The 15,564-nt window shown below is 45.4% G+C and overlaps 2 protein-coding genes across 3 annotated transcripts in view; one reads left to right on the top strand and one right to left on the bottom strand.

Moving 5' to 3' along the window:
* Positions 1-233: 233 nt before the first annotated feature.
* Positions 234-10,059, bottom strand: rnf214 (ring finger protein 214). The gene is made up of 7 exons (XM_047380947.1): positions 9,925-10,059; positions 7,962-9,297; positions 5,483-5,712; positions 5,274-5,407; positions 2,086-2,314; positions 1,308-1,517; positions 234-1,234 (listed from the first exon to the last, which is right to left on the bottom strand). Exons 2-7 carry the CDS (start codon positions 8,080-8,082, stop codon positions 389-391), a joined length of 1,770 nt encoding a protein of 589 aa, XP_047236903.1. The 5' UTR covers positions 8,083-9,297; positions 9,925-10,059; the 3' UTR covers positions 234-388.
* The window catches only part of snx2 (sorting nexin 2), a 25,817-nt gene continuing 20,265 nt past the window's right edge, over positions 10,013-15,564 (top strand). Inside the window, exon 1 of one of the 2 annotated variants that reach the window (XM_047380948.1) lies at positions 10,013-10,220. In XM_047380948.1, the coding sequence (XP_047236904.1) occupies positions 10,122-10,220 (99 nt within the window). In that variant the 5' untranslated portion in view covers positions 10,013-10,121. The remainder of the gene's footprint in view (positions 10,221-15,564) is intronic. The other variant, XM_047380949.1, reaches the window with a different exon arrangement.

Below are 15,564 nucleotides of genomic sequence, written 5' to 3'. Positions count from 1 at the left end.
ATTAAAGCGGACTGGGATGTCCTCGGGGAGACGGGGAGTGGGAGTTTGGAGGGAAATCTTTAAAAAGAGGAAAGGCTTAAAGTTTTTAAAGGCTGAGATCTCAGAGTGAGAGCAGAGAAAGTCAGCAATAAAAACTGAATGTTTGGTTTTTTTTGTGTTTAGGTCACTTTATTTTCTCAGCTTAACAATAAAAGTTCAAACTCCTAAAAAAAAAAAAAAAAATGATCAAAAAGTTTAATCAAATGTTTTAATAAATCTGAGCTTGTTAAAAATCATCTGAAATAATTAAAATCTTCTCTTATCGTTTATTGCTTCTGAATGATTTAATAACAGCAATAACTCGACAGAAAACCCAAAACATGTTTAAATCAAACTGCGGAGCGGTCCGTCACTTCCCTGGACAGAACGGACACGAGTTGTTCTTGCTGGACTGGAGCCACATCTGGATGCAGTCTCTGTGGATGGTGTGGGAGCAGCTCAGCGGGTACCGGTTCTCCGGGTCAACGTGGTTCTGGCACATGAGGCAGAGTTTCCGGGGCCCAGCTGGAGGAGAAGGTGCCGCTGCAGCGGGTCTCTGCGGGGGAGGCGTCGGCCTCTGGATGGGCCCCGGAGCGGGTCGGCTGATGGGCCCCGGGGCCAGGCGTTCGCTCTGGCTCAGCTTGAAGCCGATCTGCTCGATGAGGTCTTCCATGGTGATCCCGGCCAACGTGCCGCGGGAGCTCTTCACCTGCTGCAGCAGCGACATCAGCTGAGCCTTGCTGCACTGCGGGAACCTCGCTCCCAGCTTCTCCAGAAGCTTCTCCAGTTTTTCAGCTGGGGCCGAAGCAGCAGAGGGGGCAGGCGGAGGCGTAGCAGCCGAAGCAGCAGATGGAGGCGGGGAGGGAACCACGGGGTGGACAGGCTGAACTGGTGGAGATGGGGACACACTGGGAGGGGGAGTCACCCTCACCGGGGGTCTGGTGTGGAACTGATGCTGTGGAGCCGACTGGAAATGGGGTGGAGGCTGGTGACGTGGTGCTGAGTGGGGCTGGAAGTACATGTGAGGTGGAGGATGGAGATGCGGGGGGTGGACCGGGCCTCGGTACATCATGTGGCGAGGGTGGGGCTGACTGTGGCGTGGGTTATAGTAATGTGGGTCTCTGTGTGGAGGGATGGGCTGATAGAGGGGGGGTGGAGGAGGCATCATGGGGGACTGGACCACCGACTGCATCACCTGTTTGAACCTGAGGTCCCCCTGTCGGAAAGACAGAAAGCAGTTCGTTAATCAAAGTGAAACAGCGCCACCGGCAGGTCGTATCATGTCTCACCATGGGGACCTGAGGCAGGGACGGCACATTGATCCTGGGGAGCGACTCCAACTCCCGACCCTGCTGCAGTTGCTGCAGAACATCCTGGAAGCGGTTCTGAAGCTCAGCTTGGCTCTTCCGAACCAAACTTTCTTTCTTCTCCCACTTCCCCCGATCGTGGTGGTACTGCTGAGGGAACTCCACCTGCAGAACATTCAGGTACTGCGCCACCTGGACGGAGCGAAACATGAGTCCGGTATTAAATGTCAGCTACTAATACTTTGTGTTGGTCTGTCATACCATATAGAGCAGATGGTTGCCTACATGTGCCAGGGCAGTTTTGCTCTACAAAAAGAATATCTCAAGACAGAATCCTAATTGCACGATTGATTTGATCAAATCAAGACTGGATCCAGAACCAGAGTGGGCTGGCCACACTGATGTAATCGGAGCCTGTGCTTGTATGACCGTCAGCCATCCCGATTATTTGAGGGAGGGATGCCAACCAGAGCCCAGCGTAGCTCCTGCAGCCCACGGCCTGCCTGAAACATCCAGCGTCTCTAGTTTATTAAAATGGATGCGCAGGATGGGGCCAAACATGGTGGCGGACGGGGGTCTCACTGCATGGTGCTCCCCCATGGGGCCCATCAATGTCCATCATCCCACACATCAGGACCCTACAGATGGGCCCCTCCCCCCTTTTCTCTGATCAAAGTTAAATAATCCAAACGTCCACCTTCTGGCTAAAGTATTAATTTTTCCCACGTTTATAAAAGCACCATGAGAAGTTTGTCCAAACCTCTTTAAGCCACGCCTCAATCCGAGACATGGCCACATCTCTCTGCTTCTCCACGGCTGTAATCTCGTCCCTTAAGGCCTGCAGCTGGGCCTTCTCCGCCTCCTTCTTCACCTGCTCCATCTCCTTCCTCAGCTGCTCCAGCTCCTCCGTCCACCTGCACTGCTCCTCGCTCTGCTCCTCGGTGAGTGCTGTCAGCTTCTTGTCGCTCTCCTCCAGCTCCCGGGCCAGTCTGAGGACAGAATAATTGGATCAGCTGGGTTCACATGATCCTGTTTCTGTGTTTTTTGGTAACTGTTTAGGTTAAACTGCAGGTTTGCAGCTTCTCCTCTCCACACATTATGGTCTGTTTTCCTCCCCGCTCAGAAGGTAACAACCCTGTGGGGACCTGAACGCACCGTCAGGTGAGACTAAAGTTTTACTCTGTGACCAACAGGTCAAACGTTACTTGGGGGGAAAAACTAATACCATGAACACGTCGTTCCCACCGTGAAACAGAGTGATGGTGGCATCATGCCATCTTCATCAGGGACTGCGAAGCTGGTTGGAGATATCAGAGGAATCAAGCTAGAGGGCAACCCTGGAAGAAACCTGCTACAGCAGATGTTTCAGCCTTTTTCTCACCGCGGACCGGACTTGCCGGGGACTTTTGCTGACAGGGGTGAGGAGAAAATATAAGCGTGTCTCATGAGAGCAGGACAACGATCCTAAACATACAGGTCCTTCTCAAAATATTAGCATATTGTGATAAAGTTCATTATTTCCCATAATGTCATGATGAAAATTTAACATTCATATATTTTAGATTCATTGCACACTAACTGAAATATTTCAGGTCTTTTATTGTCTTAATATGGATGATTTTGGCATACAGCTCATGAAAACCCAAAATTCCTATCTCACAAAATTAGCATATCATTAAAAGGGTCTCTAAACGAGCTATGAACCTAATCATCTGAATCAACGAGTTAACTCTAAACACCTGCAAAAGATTCCTGAGGCCTTTAAAACTCCCAGCCTGGTTCATCACTCAAAACCCCAATCATGGGTAAGACTGCCGACCTGACTGCTGTCCAGAAGGCCACTATTGACACCCTCAAGCAAGAGGGTAAGACACAGAAAGACATTTCTGAACGAATAGGCTGTTCCCAGAGTGCTGTATCAAGGCACCTCAGTGGGAAGTCTGTGGGAAGGAAAAAGTGTGGCAGAAAACGCTGCACAACGAGAAGAGGTGACCGGACCCTGAGGAAGATTGTGGAGAAGGGCCGATTCCAGACCTTGGGGGACCTGCGGAAGCAGTGGACTGAGTCTGGAGTAGAAACATCCAGAGCCACCGTGCACAGGCGTGTGCAGGAAATGGGCTACAAGTGCCGCATTCCCCAGGTCAAGCCACTTTTGAACCAGAAACAGCGGCAGAAGCGCCTGACCTGGGCTACAGAGAAGCAGCACTGGACTGTTGCTCAGTGGTCCAAAGTACTTTTTTCGGATGAAAGCAAATTCTGCATGTCATTCAGAAATCAAGGTGCCAGAGTCTGGAGGAAGACTGGAGAGAAGGAAATGCCAAAATGCCAGAAGTCCAGTGTCAAGAACCCACAGTCAGTGATGGTCTGGGGTGCCGTGTCAGCTGCTGGTGTTGGTCCACTGTGTTTTATCAAGGGCAGGGTCAATGCAGCTAGCTATCAGGAGATTTTGGAGCACTTCATGCTTCCATCTGCTGAAAAGCTTTATGGAGATGAAGATTTCATTTTTCAGCCCGACCTGGCACCTGCTCACAGTGCCAAAACCACTGGTAAATGGTTTACTGACCATGGTATCACTGTGCTCAATTGGCCTGCCAACTCTCCTGACCTGAACCCCATAGAGAATCTGTGGGATATTGTGAAGAGAACGTTGAGAGACTCAAGACCCAACACTCTGGATGAGCTAAAGGCCGCTATCGAAGCATCCTGGGCCTCCATAAGACCTCAGCAGTGCCACAGGCTGATTGCCTCCATGCCACGCCGCATTGAAGCAGTCATTTCTGCAAAAGGATTCCTGACCAAGTATTGAGTGCATAACTGTACATGATTATTTGAAGGTTGACGTTTTTTTTATTAAAAACAATTTATTTTATTGGTCGGATGAAATATGCTAATTTTGTGAGATAGGAATTTTGGGTTTTCATGAGCTGTATGCCAAAATCATCCGTATTAAGACAATAAAAGACCTGAAATATTTCAGTTAGTGTGCAATGAATCTAAAATATATGAATGTTAAATATTCATCATGACATTATGGAAAATAATGAACTTTATCACAATATGCTAATATTTTGAGAAGGACCTGTACAGGCTCACAGATGCTCTCCATCCAACCTGACTGAGCTGGAGTTATTTTGTAAAGAGGACTGGGCTCCAACATTCAGTCTCCAGATGTGACAGAGAGCTTCCTCAGAAAGAGGTTCTATAGAGGGTCGAGGAGCTGAGCAAACAATCAAGCCACGTTTTTTCAATTTTATTTGAAAATTCTTTTTAAAACCCATTTTTCTTCCATCCTTTAAAATGATGCACCACTTTGTGTTGGTTTATCACATAAAAGCCCAATAAAATCCTTTGAAGTTGTTGGTGGGAACCAGACAAACTGGAAACGTAGTCGGGTCTGAATAAATGGAAAAGCAGCATCTCCTGCCCTGTGGGACCTCATCACCTCCTCGTGCTGAAGATCAGATTGGTAACTGAAGCTTATCTGCTTGTGTTCCCCGGGTTCCTGAGGATTTCCTTCAGACTGCTAACATCCGACCTGATGACCGAGCTTCTCTGTAAACTGTTGGGTTTGTTTTTTATGCTTGTTGGGTTCTACAAACATTCAGACCAGTTCCTATTAATCTGTGGAAGGAAATAAACAGCAGGGTTTAATTAGCAGAGTAAGAGCAAAACTGTGCTCTTACCCTGCTAATTGAACCTTCACACTCTGCTCTTACTGGTGCAATGTGCAATCAATGAAGACTGGCTACCAGGCTGGTCCAATTTAGCCATGAAACCTCCCACACTAAAATGACAGATGTTTCAGTTTCATTGTCCAACATCTGTATGAACCTGACTGTTGTGAAGAGCCTTGAGACAACATCTGTTGTGAATTGGCGCTATATAAATAAACTGAATTGAATGAGTAACGTTTTTAGGAAGCAGACAACATGTCAGACGGTTCCTCACCTGTTCCTTTCCTCCTCTGCTCTGTTCCTCTCCAACATCAGCTCCCGTTTCTTGCTCTCGAAGCTCTTCCTGGTGGCCTTTGAGTTGTTGAGCTGCAGCTTCACTCGCAGGGAATCCAGTTTTTCCAGCTGAGTCTAAAAAATAGTCCGTGTGAATCCTTCAGACAATTTTTAAGCAAAAGGATGAAACTGAGGGTTCTTCTGGATCACCTGGTGCTGATGGATGCCCTCCTCCATCCTCTTCTTCAGTTGCACTTTGTGCCTCTCCTGTACCTCCTTCTCCTCCTCCTGCTCCTTCTGCAGCTGCTCATAGCGCTCCTTCAGCTGGGAGCCATACTGGAATACGGCAGCCACCTCACTCTCCCAGTCTGGCTTTGTGTTGATGCCAGACTCCGTCGTCATGCTGTCCGTCTGCACAGCCTGGACTTTATAGATCAGGTCTGAGAGGAGCAGCCAGATGGACAAAACGAGAAGGAGACAACAAAGGAAAAAAAAACCAGAAAGGTCGATTAGGAGATGACTGCTAATCAAACAAACTCTAGGTTTTTAAATTTCCAAATCAAACCCAAAATTTACTTTGGGCCATTGGGCAACAGTCCAGCCAATTTTCTCTTAAAGCTCTGGATCCAGCTGCAGTCAACACTATGTGTAGTTATCCCTATTGCTTGTGCAGCGTTTTTCTACCACAGTTTTCCCTTCCACTAAATTTTCCATTCATATGATTGGATATACAGGTCCTTCTCAAAAAATTAGCATATTGTGATAAAGTTCATTATTTTCCATAATGTCATGATGAAAATTTAACATTCATATATTTTAGATTCATTGCACACTAACTGAAATATTTCAGATCTTTTATTGTCTTAATACGGATGATTTTGGCATACAGCTCATGAAAACCCAAAATTCATATCTCACAAAATTAGCATATTTCATCCGACCAATAAAATAAAATTGTTTTTAATACAAAAAACATCAACCTTCAAATAATCATGTACAGTTATGCACTCAATACTTGGTCGGGAATCCTTTTGCAGAAATGACTGCTTCAGTGCGGCGTGGCATGGAGGCAATCAGCCTGTGGCACTGCTGAGGTCTTATGGAGGCCCAGGATGCTTCGATAGCGGCCTTTAGCTCATCCAGAGTGTTGGGTCTTGAGTCTCTCAACGTTCTCTTCACAATATCCCACAGATTCTCTATGGGGTTCAGGTCAGGAGCGTTGGCAGGCCAATTGAGCACAGTGATACCATGGTCAGTAAACCATTTACCAGTGGTTTTGGCACTGTGAGCAGGTGCCAGGTCGTGCTGAAAAATGAAATCTTCATCTCCATAAAGCTTTTCAGCAGATGGAAGCATGAAGTGCTCCAAAATCTCCTGATAGCTAGCTGCATTGACCCTGCCCTTGATAAAACACAGTGGACCAACACCAGCAGCTGACATGGCACCCCAGACCATCACTGACTGTGGGTACTTGACACTGGACTTCTGGCATTTTGGCATTTCCTTCTCCCCAGTCTTCCTCCAGACTCTGGCGCCTTGATTTCCGAATGACATGCAGAATTTGCTTTCATCCGAAAAAAATACTTTGGACCACTGAGCAACAGTCCAGTGCTGCTTCTCTGTAGCCCAGGTCTGGGGAATGCGGCACCTGTAGCCCATTTCCTGCACATGCCTGTGCACGGTGGCTCTGGATGTTTCTACTCCAGACTCAGTCCACTGCTTCCGCAGGTCCCCCAAGGTCTGGAATCGGCCCTTCTCCACAATCTTCCTCAGGGTCCGGTCACCTCTTCTCGTTGTGCAGCGCTTTCTGCCACACTTTTTCCTTCCCACAGACTTCCCACTGAGGTGCCTTGATACAGCACTCTGGGAACAGCCTATTCGTTCAGAAATTTCTTTCTGTGTCTTACCCTCTTGCTTGAGGGTGTCAATAGTGGCCTTCTGGACTGCAGTCAGGTCGGCAGTCTTACCCATGATTGGGGTTTTGAGTGATGAACCAGGCTGGGAGTTTTAAAGGCCTCAGGAATCTTTTGCAGGTGTTTAGAGTTAACTCGTTGATTCAGATGATTAGGTTCATAGCTCGTTTAGAGACCCTTTTAATGATATGCTAATTTTGTGAGATAGGAATTTTGGGTTTTCATGAGCTGTATGCCAAAATCATCCGTATTAAGACAATAAAAGACCTGAAATATTTCAGTTAGTGTGCAATGAATCTAAAATATATGAATGTTACATTTTCATCATGACATTATGGAAAATAATGAACTTTATCACAATATGCTAATTTTTTGAGAAGGACCTGTACCACGCTGTGAACAGCCAGCTTCTTTAGCAATTACCTTTTGTGGCTAAGCCTCCTTATGAGCAACTTTCAAGCCAACAGTGAATTTATAGCCAATAACATAATGCTTCTCTATTAAAAACAATATTCTCATTGGTTTCATGTAAAACTCTAATGGGTTAAAAACTGGGTTTATTGGCTGTACGCCACAAAAGGTACAAAATAGATCACTGAGTGTAATAAATCTATATCAAATACCAATGTCTATTATTTATATCAATTACGTTTTAATGATATTCAACAAGTGGCTGAAAGTTTCGTTTTTCTAGACGTTTCTTCATCTGGTGCTATAAAACAGAACCAGAACCGGACTACAAACCGCTTATTCTGATAGGAACAACGACAATTCACCTTCAACCGTCATTTTAGCCAACTCCACATCCAAATCAAGGTCCAAATCATCCTCCTGAGTCCGGTTCTCCAGCTCCTCTTCGTCCTCACTGGAAGCAACTGTTTCCCAGCTAGCATCCATGCTGCTTACTGAACTACAAAAACAGAAACTTAAAGATTTCCGGCAGACGATAAAACGCCGAGTTAGTGACACATCCACTGGGTGGAGGTGACCTCTCTCCGTGTTTTAAAAAATCCTTTGAAGAAAAACTGATATTTTTATCTTTTTAACACGCAGTTTATAATTTCTGCAGGTTGAACAGACGGATGTTTGTGTTCCCCTGAAAACGATCCGGCGGAAACACCTCAATCGTTGGGACGTTAGGAAACATAGATCGTCTATAGCATCTGATGAATTTATACTCAATAAAAAAGTTTGTCACAAGTAATACATTTGATAACAAGCGAACATTTTGAAGAATATTTTTGGTTATTATTGGTTGGTGATCATCTTAGTTGAGAAAACTACCTGGTAGCAAACTGCAGCATTCAATTCCCTTTGGAAATAATTTGTATATCTTCCTCTTCTTGTAGCTGCTCAAAATGCTTCCAACAAGAGGGATACTCTCGGGTCTTTTTTAAAAAGCCAGTGAGTTGCAACATATATTTATTTATTTGCCCATCACCCACCTCCTTATAATAACAGTATGGTAAATTCTATCATGACCTTTTAAGTTTGATGTTCCATCCAAAGATTATCAGTGACCCTCATCTTGCCTCCCCTTCTAAAGGTTCCCTGAGGTGACCCCTAGTTGCTCCCTTTGGATCATCTCCGTCCATCGCATCTATGCCCATCATCCTCCTCTGCCATGCCAGCTCTCTGCATATCCTCCTTAACTACGGCTAGAAACCCTCTTTGTGGTGTTCCTGTTTTCCTCCATCCTGGCAGCTCCATCTTCAACATCCTCTGTCCAGTTTATCCCCTCTGCATCAAGTCTATCTAACGTTGTCTCCAACCTGAGCTGTACCACTTAATTTCAATCCTTTTTGGTCACTCCCAGTAAAACGCATGTTCCACTCTCCAAGCTCCACCTTCTGTGTGTTGGTGCCACATTTATCATAGCAGCTCCCGCCACCATCTTCATCTCCATCCACTGACTGCCTTCTCTTCTTCACCTCTCCTGTTGCTTTGGATGGTTGACCCGAGGTACTTAAACGTGTCCATATTCGGTTCTACAGCCACTACTTTCAGCTGCCCTGTTCTGCTCCATCTCATCCATTCACATGGCTTCTGTAGATATGACTTGTTCCATCCTCCACAGTAGAAGGTCCTTCCTCAGTGAGTCACATGTTGAACCTGTTAGTGGGAAAAAAGGTTGTGAAAACTGAAACATTTGCGTTCTGCTCAACATATTTTCATCATATGTGATGCTGGGATTGTTTGTAATGAGTTATCTGGAGGACAACCAAACTGCTTTCACGTAGTTTACCATAGATTCAGCTAGTATCGCCACAAGGGAAAACCAGTAATGGAGGAGGAGCTTCAGAATCACCTTTGTTTCAATATGTGCATATCATCTGTCTTCTAATTTGCATTCTGGATTGTTGGAAACAATTTTAGATTAATTGAAAATGTGTTTCTATTGCATCTACTGACTTCTATTCCTCTTCTCCCCAGGGCTTACCTCCACCTCTCCAGACTCTCTGCCACCTGCAAACATTAAAGTCCATTAGGATCCTGTCTGATCTCACCTGTTATCCTGTCCATCATCATTTCAAAAAAGAAAGAGCTCAGATCTGATTCCTAATATAATCCTTTTCCCAGCTTGATTGCATCGGTCACTCCTAACACACACCTCACCGCTGTCTCACTGCCCTTGTACAAAGAGACTGAACATCTGGTTTAAACCTGGATCTTAAACCTGGAATAGTTCATCCCTTGAGTTTAGAAGCATATTTTTAAGAAATGTAGAAATAGTCATACCAGCATAAACCATTTTCCAGTTATTTTGCTTAACCAAACTTCAAACAGCGATCAGAGTGAGACATCTTCGTTTTCCCCGCTGCTCTCTGGTTCCCAGCAGGACAGTCACATGACGCAGCAGGAGAACCTCCTGACTCCTGCTCCTCCTCTCTTCCTGCCAGCTCCTCAGTGTTTGGATCTCCGTTAGCTGCAGGAACATGGCGGAAACAGCCCGGGACCCTCCACCGGACCGAACCGATTTCCATGAGGTGGAGGACGGAGAGGACCTGTTCCTGGAACCGAGCGCCACCCAGGAGGTAAGACAGGAGGGAGGCAGGGTTGATGGAGGGGAGGCAGACAGCCGGACAAGGCGTGATGTCTCCGGCTGACAGCAGAGGAAAAGTCCCAGCTTAAATCAGAGGTTTAATGAATGGAGTTCGGTTCGGACGGAGGATTCGGTTTTATTCACCTTTTAGAGGAAAAAATCGCGTTTTATCTCCTGACAGATCATACGAAGATCCGCAAGACAGTGGCCTTCACTGCCACACTTACGGGAGCCGAAAAGGGTCTATAGTGCATGAAAAAAAACACGTAGTAGGTGTGTTTGCACGCGGTCAGGTGACAGTCACACAGGTAAGCGGGGTGGTGCCTTCAGGGGAGGCAGGGAAAAAAGAAACACAACCATCATCTGCTCTTTCAGCTGTTCTGTTCTGTCTTCATTTCTGCATTTTTACAGTAATTGAAGACAAAAATAACCTCAAAGAATAAAGACGTGAGGTTAACAAAGTTATTGGATGTTTAACAGCAGGAAAAGCAAAGAAATCCTTTAATTTAACTGGACTGACCAGGTTCTGATCTCTGGTTTCCTCTGCTAACCAGTAAAGCAGTTAGAAAACCTGCAGGTTCCTCGTTGGCTCGGTATTTGTTGTAAAACCAATGGATTCATAAAGTAATTATGAGATTATCCCTATTGGTGCATCAAACATATAATCTTGATCTGATTTTTACAGAATGTAAAGAAAAGTGCGTTTTATTTGGTGATGCATTTAAAGGCTGAAGATCCTGGTAGTTCTTAGTTTTGATGCATTTATTGAATGGATGCAGCAACCGTTGGGTTAAATGTCAGGGCTTTGGAAGAACACACAGTGACTGATAATCCCGCTTGAACGACTGATTGTTGTCAGGACCAAAACGCACCAAAAACGGTTTTTATCAGAACTTTCCTGCTCATTGTTCATCTTCACTGCATCCTTCTGGGCCTATCTCATATGTTTATCCGAAGTGGTTCTCCTGCCATTGATTCATAACGTTGGTTCAACCAGAAACAAACTGCAGCCTGCCACACACACACACACACACACACACACACACAGGTCACTGAGGAGCTGTTGTGACACTTAAGGAAGACAATCATCTCCAGGAATGAAAACCAGAGTGCTGACAGGACAAAAAAGGACAAGTATGGCTCTATGTGTGTGTGTGTTCTTGTACTTGTTGCTGAGTGAGAACCAATTTTTGTATTTTTATCGCAAAGTGAGGACATTTTGACAAAGTGAGGACATTTTGACAAAGTGAGGACATTTTGACAAAGTGAGGACATTTTGACAAAGTGAGGACATTTTGACAAAGTGAGGACATTTTGACAAAGTGAGGACATTTTCCTGGTTCTCACTTTTCCAAATTCCGTTCTTGGGACAGGGGTTAGGTTTAGGACTAGGGTATGAATTGAGTTATTGTTAGGGTCAGGGTTAGGCACTAAAAATCAAGGAAAATGAATGGAAGTCAATAGAAGTAACTGAAAAGTCCTCATAAAGATAGTAAAACACGGTGTGTGTACGTGTGTGTGATAGAGAGAGATTCACTTCCTTTGTGAGCAACAGAGCAAGTTGTGTGTGTTTTATGGAGAGCGCTCCTTCACAAAGCCCCATTAAACTGATGAAGGATGTTTATTCCCTTTAAGGTGGACCGGGGGTCAGGTGCACCGTTTATTAACCTGTGACTCCTCCTGTTTCCTCCTTTAAGGCCTCAGTTTGCAGGAGTGAATCTGATTGTCTCCATGATGATCTGCTCTCAGCCAGGTTTTTATCGGATCAAGTGATTCTGCTCCTGCAGGAAATCCGCCCACTCTGGGCTGCAGTTTGGTGTGGGAGATGCTGTTTCCTACATGGCTGCCTGGCAGAAGTTCTGAAAGCTGCAGCTGTGAAGAACTGAATATGTTCTGATGGTTTGGGTCTTATCAAATGAGTCCCTCATAGGTCTGTCCAACCTGGCAGTGAATGTGTTGCTTCTGAAACCATAAAATGCAGGTTGATGCATTGTTCTCAGCTGGTGTTGCTATCTGTAGTCCATCGGGTCACTGTGCAGAACAAGCCAGCAATGACCCAGTTCAAGTAGGCAAACAGAAAGTATCAGGGATGCCCCTACCCCCAGTCACGATGGTGTGACCTTGATAACGCCCCGAGTCATTGAGAAATTTGCTGATCTCGAGTCCCACTGTGATCGTTCCTTAAAACTGATGTATCTGTATCTGCAGTAAAATAACACATCAGTGCTAGATGCATAAATCTGCCTGGAAACAAACATCTGCAGTCCTGAAACCCACGTCTTGCTTCTGCTGATGTTTTCATCTGGAGGAACTTGATGGCCTGTTAGGCTAATGCTAATATGTCACAGTTCCAGTTAAGCCTGTGTGGAAAAAACTTGGAGAGAAAATGAGACACTGCTGCTTTCTGCACAGCTCCCCCCTATGCTGACTGCTGTCAGGTCACTGAAAAGCCTTTAAGGTCACTGGAAAGCCAGTCAGGTCACTGGAAAGCCAGTCAGGTCACTGGAAAGCCTTTCAGATCACTGGAAAGCCTTTCAGGTCACTGGAAAGCCGGTCAGGTCACTGGAAAGCCAGTCAGGTCTCTGGAAAGCCTTTCAGGTCACTGGAAAGCAGGTCAGGTCACTGGAAAGCAGGTCAGGTCACTGGAAAGCCGGTCAGGTCACTGGAAAGCCTTTCAGGTCACTGGAAAGCCAGTCAGGTCACTGGAAAGCAGGTCAGGTCACTGGAAAGCCGGTCAGGTCACTGGAAAGCCGGTCAGGTCACTGGAAAGCCTTTCAGGTCACTGGAAAGCCTTTCAGGTCACTGGAAAGCCGGTCAGGTCACTGGAAAGCCGGTCAGGTCACTGGAAAGCCTTTCAGGTCACTGGAAAGCCAGTCAGGTCACTGGAAAGCAGGTCAGGTCACTGGAAAGCCGGTCAGGTCACTGGAAAGCCGGTCAGGTCACTGGAAAGCCTTTCAGATCACTGGAAAGCCTTTCAGATCACTGGAAAGCCTTTCTTTGTGTTCTGTTTGTACTTTCATTTTTTCAAGTTCCCATTTGGAAATGCAACAGGTCACTGATGCATTTCCTGAAGCCGGAGTTCCAACTGGGAAATTCTGAGATCTCCCAGCAGCGCCAGGTTCAGTGTCCAGTGAACTGGGTTTGGGTTTTTAAAAAGTAGTGAAAGTTTCAGGTATAAATAATTTCTCTACATTTCATCTTATTTATATCCTATAATTAAACCAGAGGCAAACATTGCGCTGTAGAACCTGACGTTGTGAACATGTTGTTTGGAGTTTGAACATCCAGGGAAATATGGCTGCTGGTGTCGATGCTAGTAGTTAGCTCTGTAACAGTAAATCCGGCAGGTTTCCATTCACTCAGATATTCCCTCAGTGATCAGGACCACCCTAGTAGGTAGCATTAAAATGAGATGGCAGGCTGTGACTTCCTCTCACTGGGTCGTGTTTGGGTTGAGACCTGAGAGATCTGGAGAAGCACCAGAACCTCAGATAAGCACTGGGATCATTGGGGCCGACCCAGAGCTGCGGTAGAACAGCAGGTTAGGAGCTCTCTCTTGATTTAATGAATATTTTTGCAGTTCAGTGTTTTTGAAGCAGAAATCTGTTAGAAACCTCTGGTGGAGTCTTTGCATGGCTTGGTAGAAGAACCTTTGGACCTAAGGTGATTTGAAATGTTTTATTGGTTGGTTCCCAACCCCAACTGACAATTTTTAACTTAATCTAAAGTTTTATTGCAGTTTCTCTTTAAGTTTTTTTCTGAACTTCAGGCCCAAAGACATGAGCCAGGACCCAGATTACAACAGATTCTCTCTAACCTGCATAATAACCAAAAAACAATATTTCAGTTTTTTCCTGGTTTGTCAGTGATTTCACAGATTTTACGTCAGATTCTGCTTTTAACTGTTTCTGGAAGCAGTGACGTGTTCCTCCTGTGTTTCCTTCACACAGAAGTGAGGAAGTTGACCGTTATCAGTCATTTCCTTCTGACTCGTCCATCCTTTCCTGTTTTTCTGTCCTGTCAGCTATAATCTCTCCATCCTGTCTGTCCTTTGTTGTTTTCTGGACTCCAGCGTTGAGCTTGGTTCTGTCTCTGTCGCTCCAGGCTTGTGTTTTTAACGCTGACCTGAGAAACCTCCACCTGCTGCCCAGACACACCCAGCAACATGTTAGCCATCTGGACCCGGGTCTCAGCAGGATCCCAGGAACGCCGCTGGGACAGAATAAAGAAATAAAAATGCTTGTGTGCAGAAATTGGACCGCTGAGATGATGAACTGGACCAGGTTCAGTGAAGTTGTGACACTCTGTGGTTCAGTAACTGTTGCATGCAGAGCGGGTTTAGCTGGGAAATTGATTTGTTGTTGCAGTTTTACTTCATTTCTAAGCTGCTTTTGGCACAAACTAAACCATGGAATGATTTTTTTTATTTGAAAAACAAATTAAATTGGCAATATTATTTATCTTTTAGATCAGCTTTATTTCAAAAATCTTATTAAAGCAGAATTTGATGTTGGTGCAGTTTCATTAGCCACATCAAGGCCTGGTTACTGCCAGGCCTGCAGAATCAGGAACCCACTTATAAAGAATCTCTCTGACAACATGAAGGAGGCTAAAAGATCTGAGCAGCAGCACGACCTCCTCCAGATCTGAATAACTCAAGAACAGATAAGAAACAAAGTCCCTGACATCTATCAGTCTGGAGTTACAGACCCAGTTCTAAAGCTTTGGGACTCCACAGAACCACAGTGAGAACCATCATCCACACATGTAGAACATGGAACAGTGGAGAACCTTCCCAGGACTGGCCGGCGTTCCAAAATTATTCCAAGAGAACATCCACAACTCATCCAGGAGGTCACAGAAAAACCCAGAACAACATCTAAAGCTCTGCAGTCCTCTCTGCCTCAGTTAGGGTCAGAGGTCTGGATTCAACAATTAGAGAGAGAAGACTGGGCAGCTCTTGGACCGGAACCACTGCTGACCCAAAAAAAGGTGTGTCCTCTTACATCTGGAGTAAATCTAACGCAGCATTTCAGAAGAACATCATCACACCAGTGCATACAATGAAGCATGGTGGTGGTAGCATGATGGTCTGGGGCTGCTTTGCTTCTTCAGGACCTGGATGGCTTGATGGAACCATGGATTCTGCTCTCTAGCTGTAAATGTTTGATCCATCAATAAAGGGATCTTCTGATGCTTGTTGCTCCTCAACAGGACAAACATTCAGACCTTCTCAGAAACCTTCGTTATTGTTTTAAACACGTTCAGTTCTTCTCATTTTTCCATATAATTACATCAGAAACTGCTGCAAATGAGAACGCGCAGCTTTTAGTTTT

The sequence above is a fragment of the Girardinichthys multiradiatus genome, chromosome 12 (assembly GCF_021462225.1).
Source record: "Girardinichthys multiradiatus isolate DD_20200921_A chromosome 12, DD_fGirMul_XY1, whole genome shotgun sequence".
NCBI lineage: Eukaryota > Metazoa > Chordata > Actinopteri > Cyprinodontiformes > Goodeidae > Girardinichthys > Girardinichthys multiradiatus.
The sequence above is the reverse complement of the archived record's forward strand: the minus strand, read 5'-3'. Positions and strand labels throughout refer to the sequence as shown.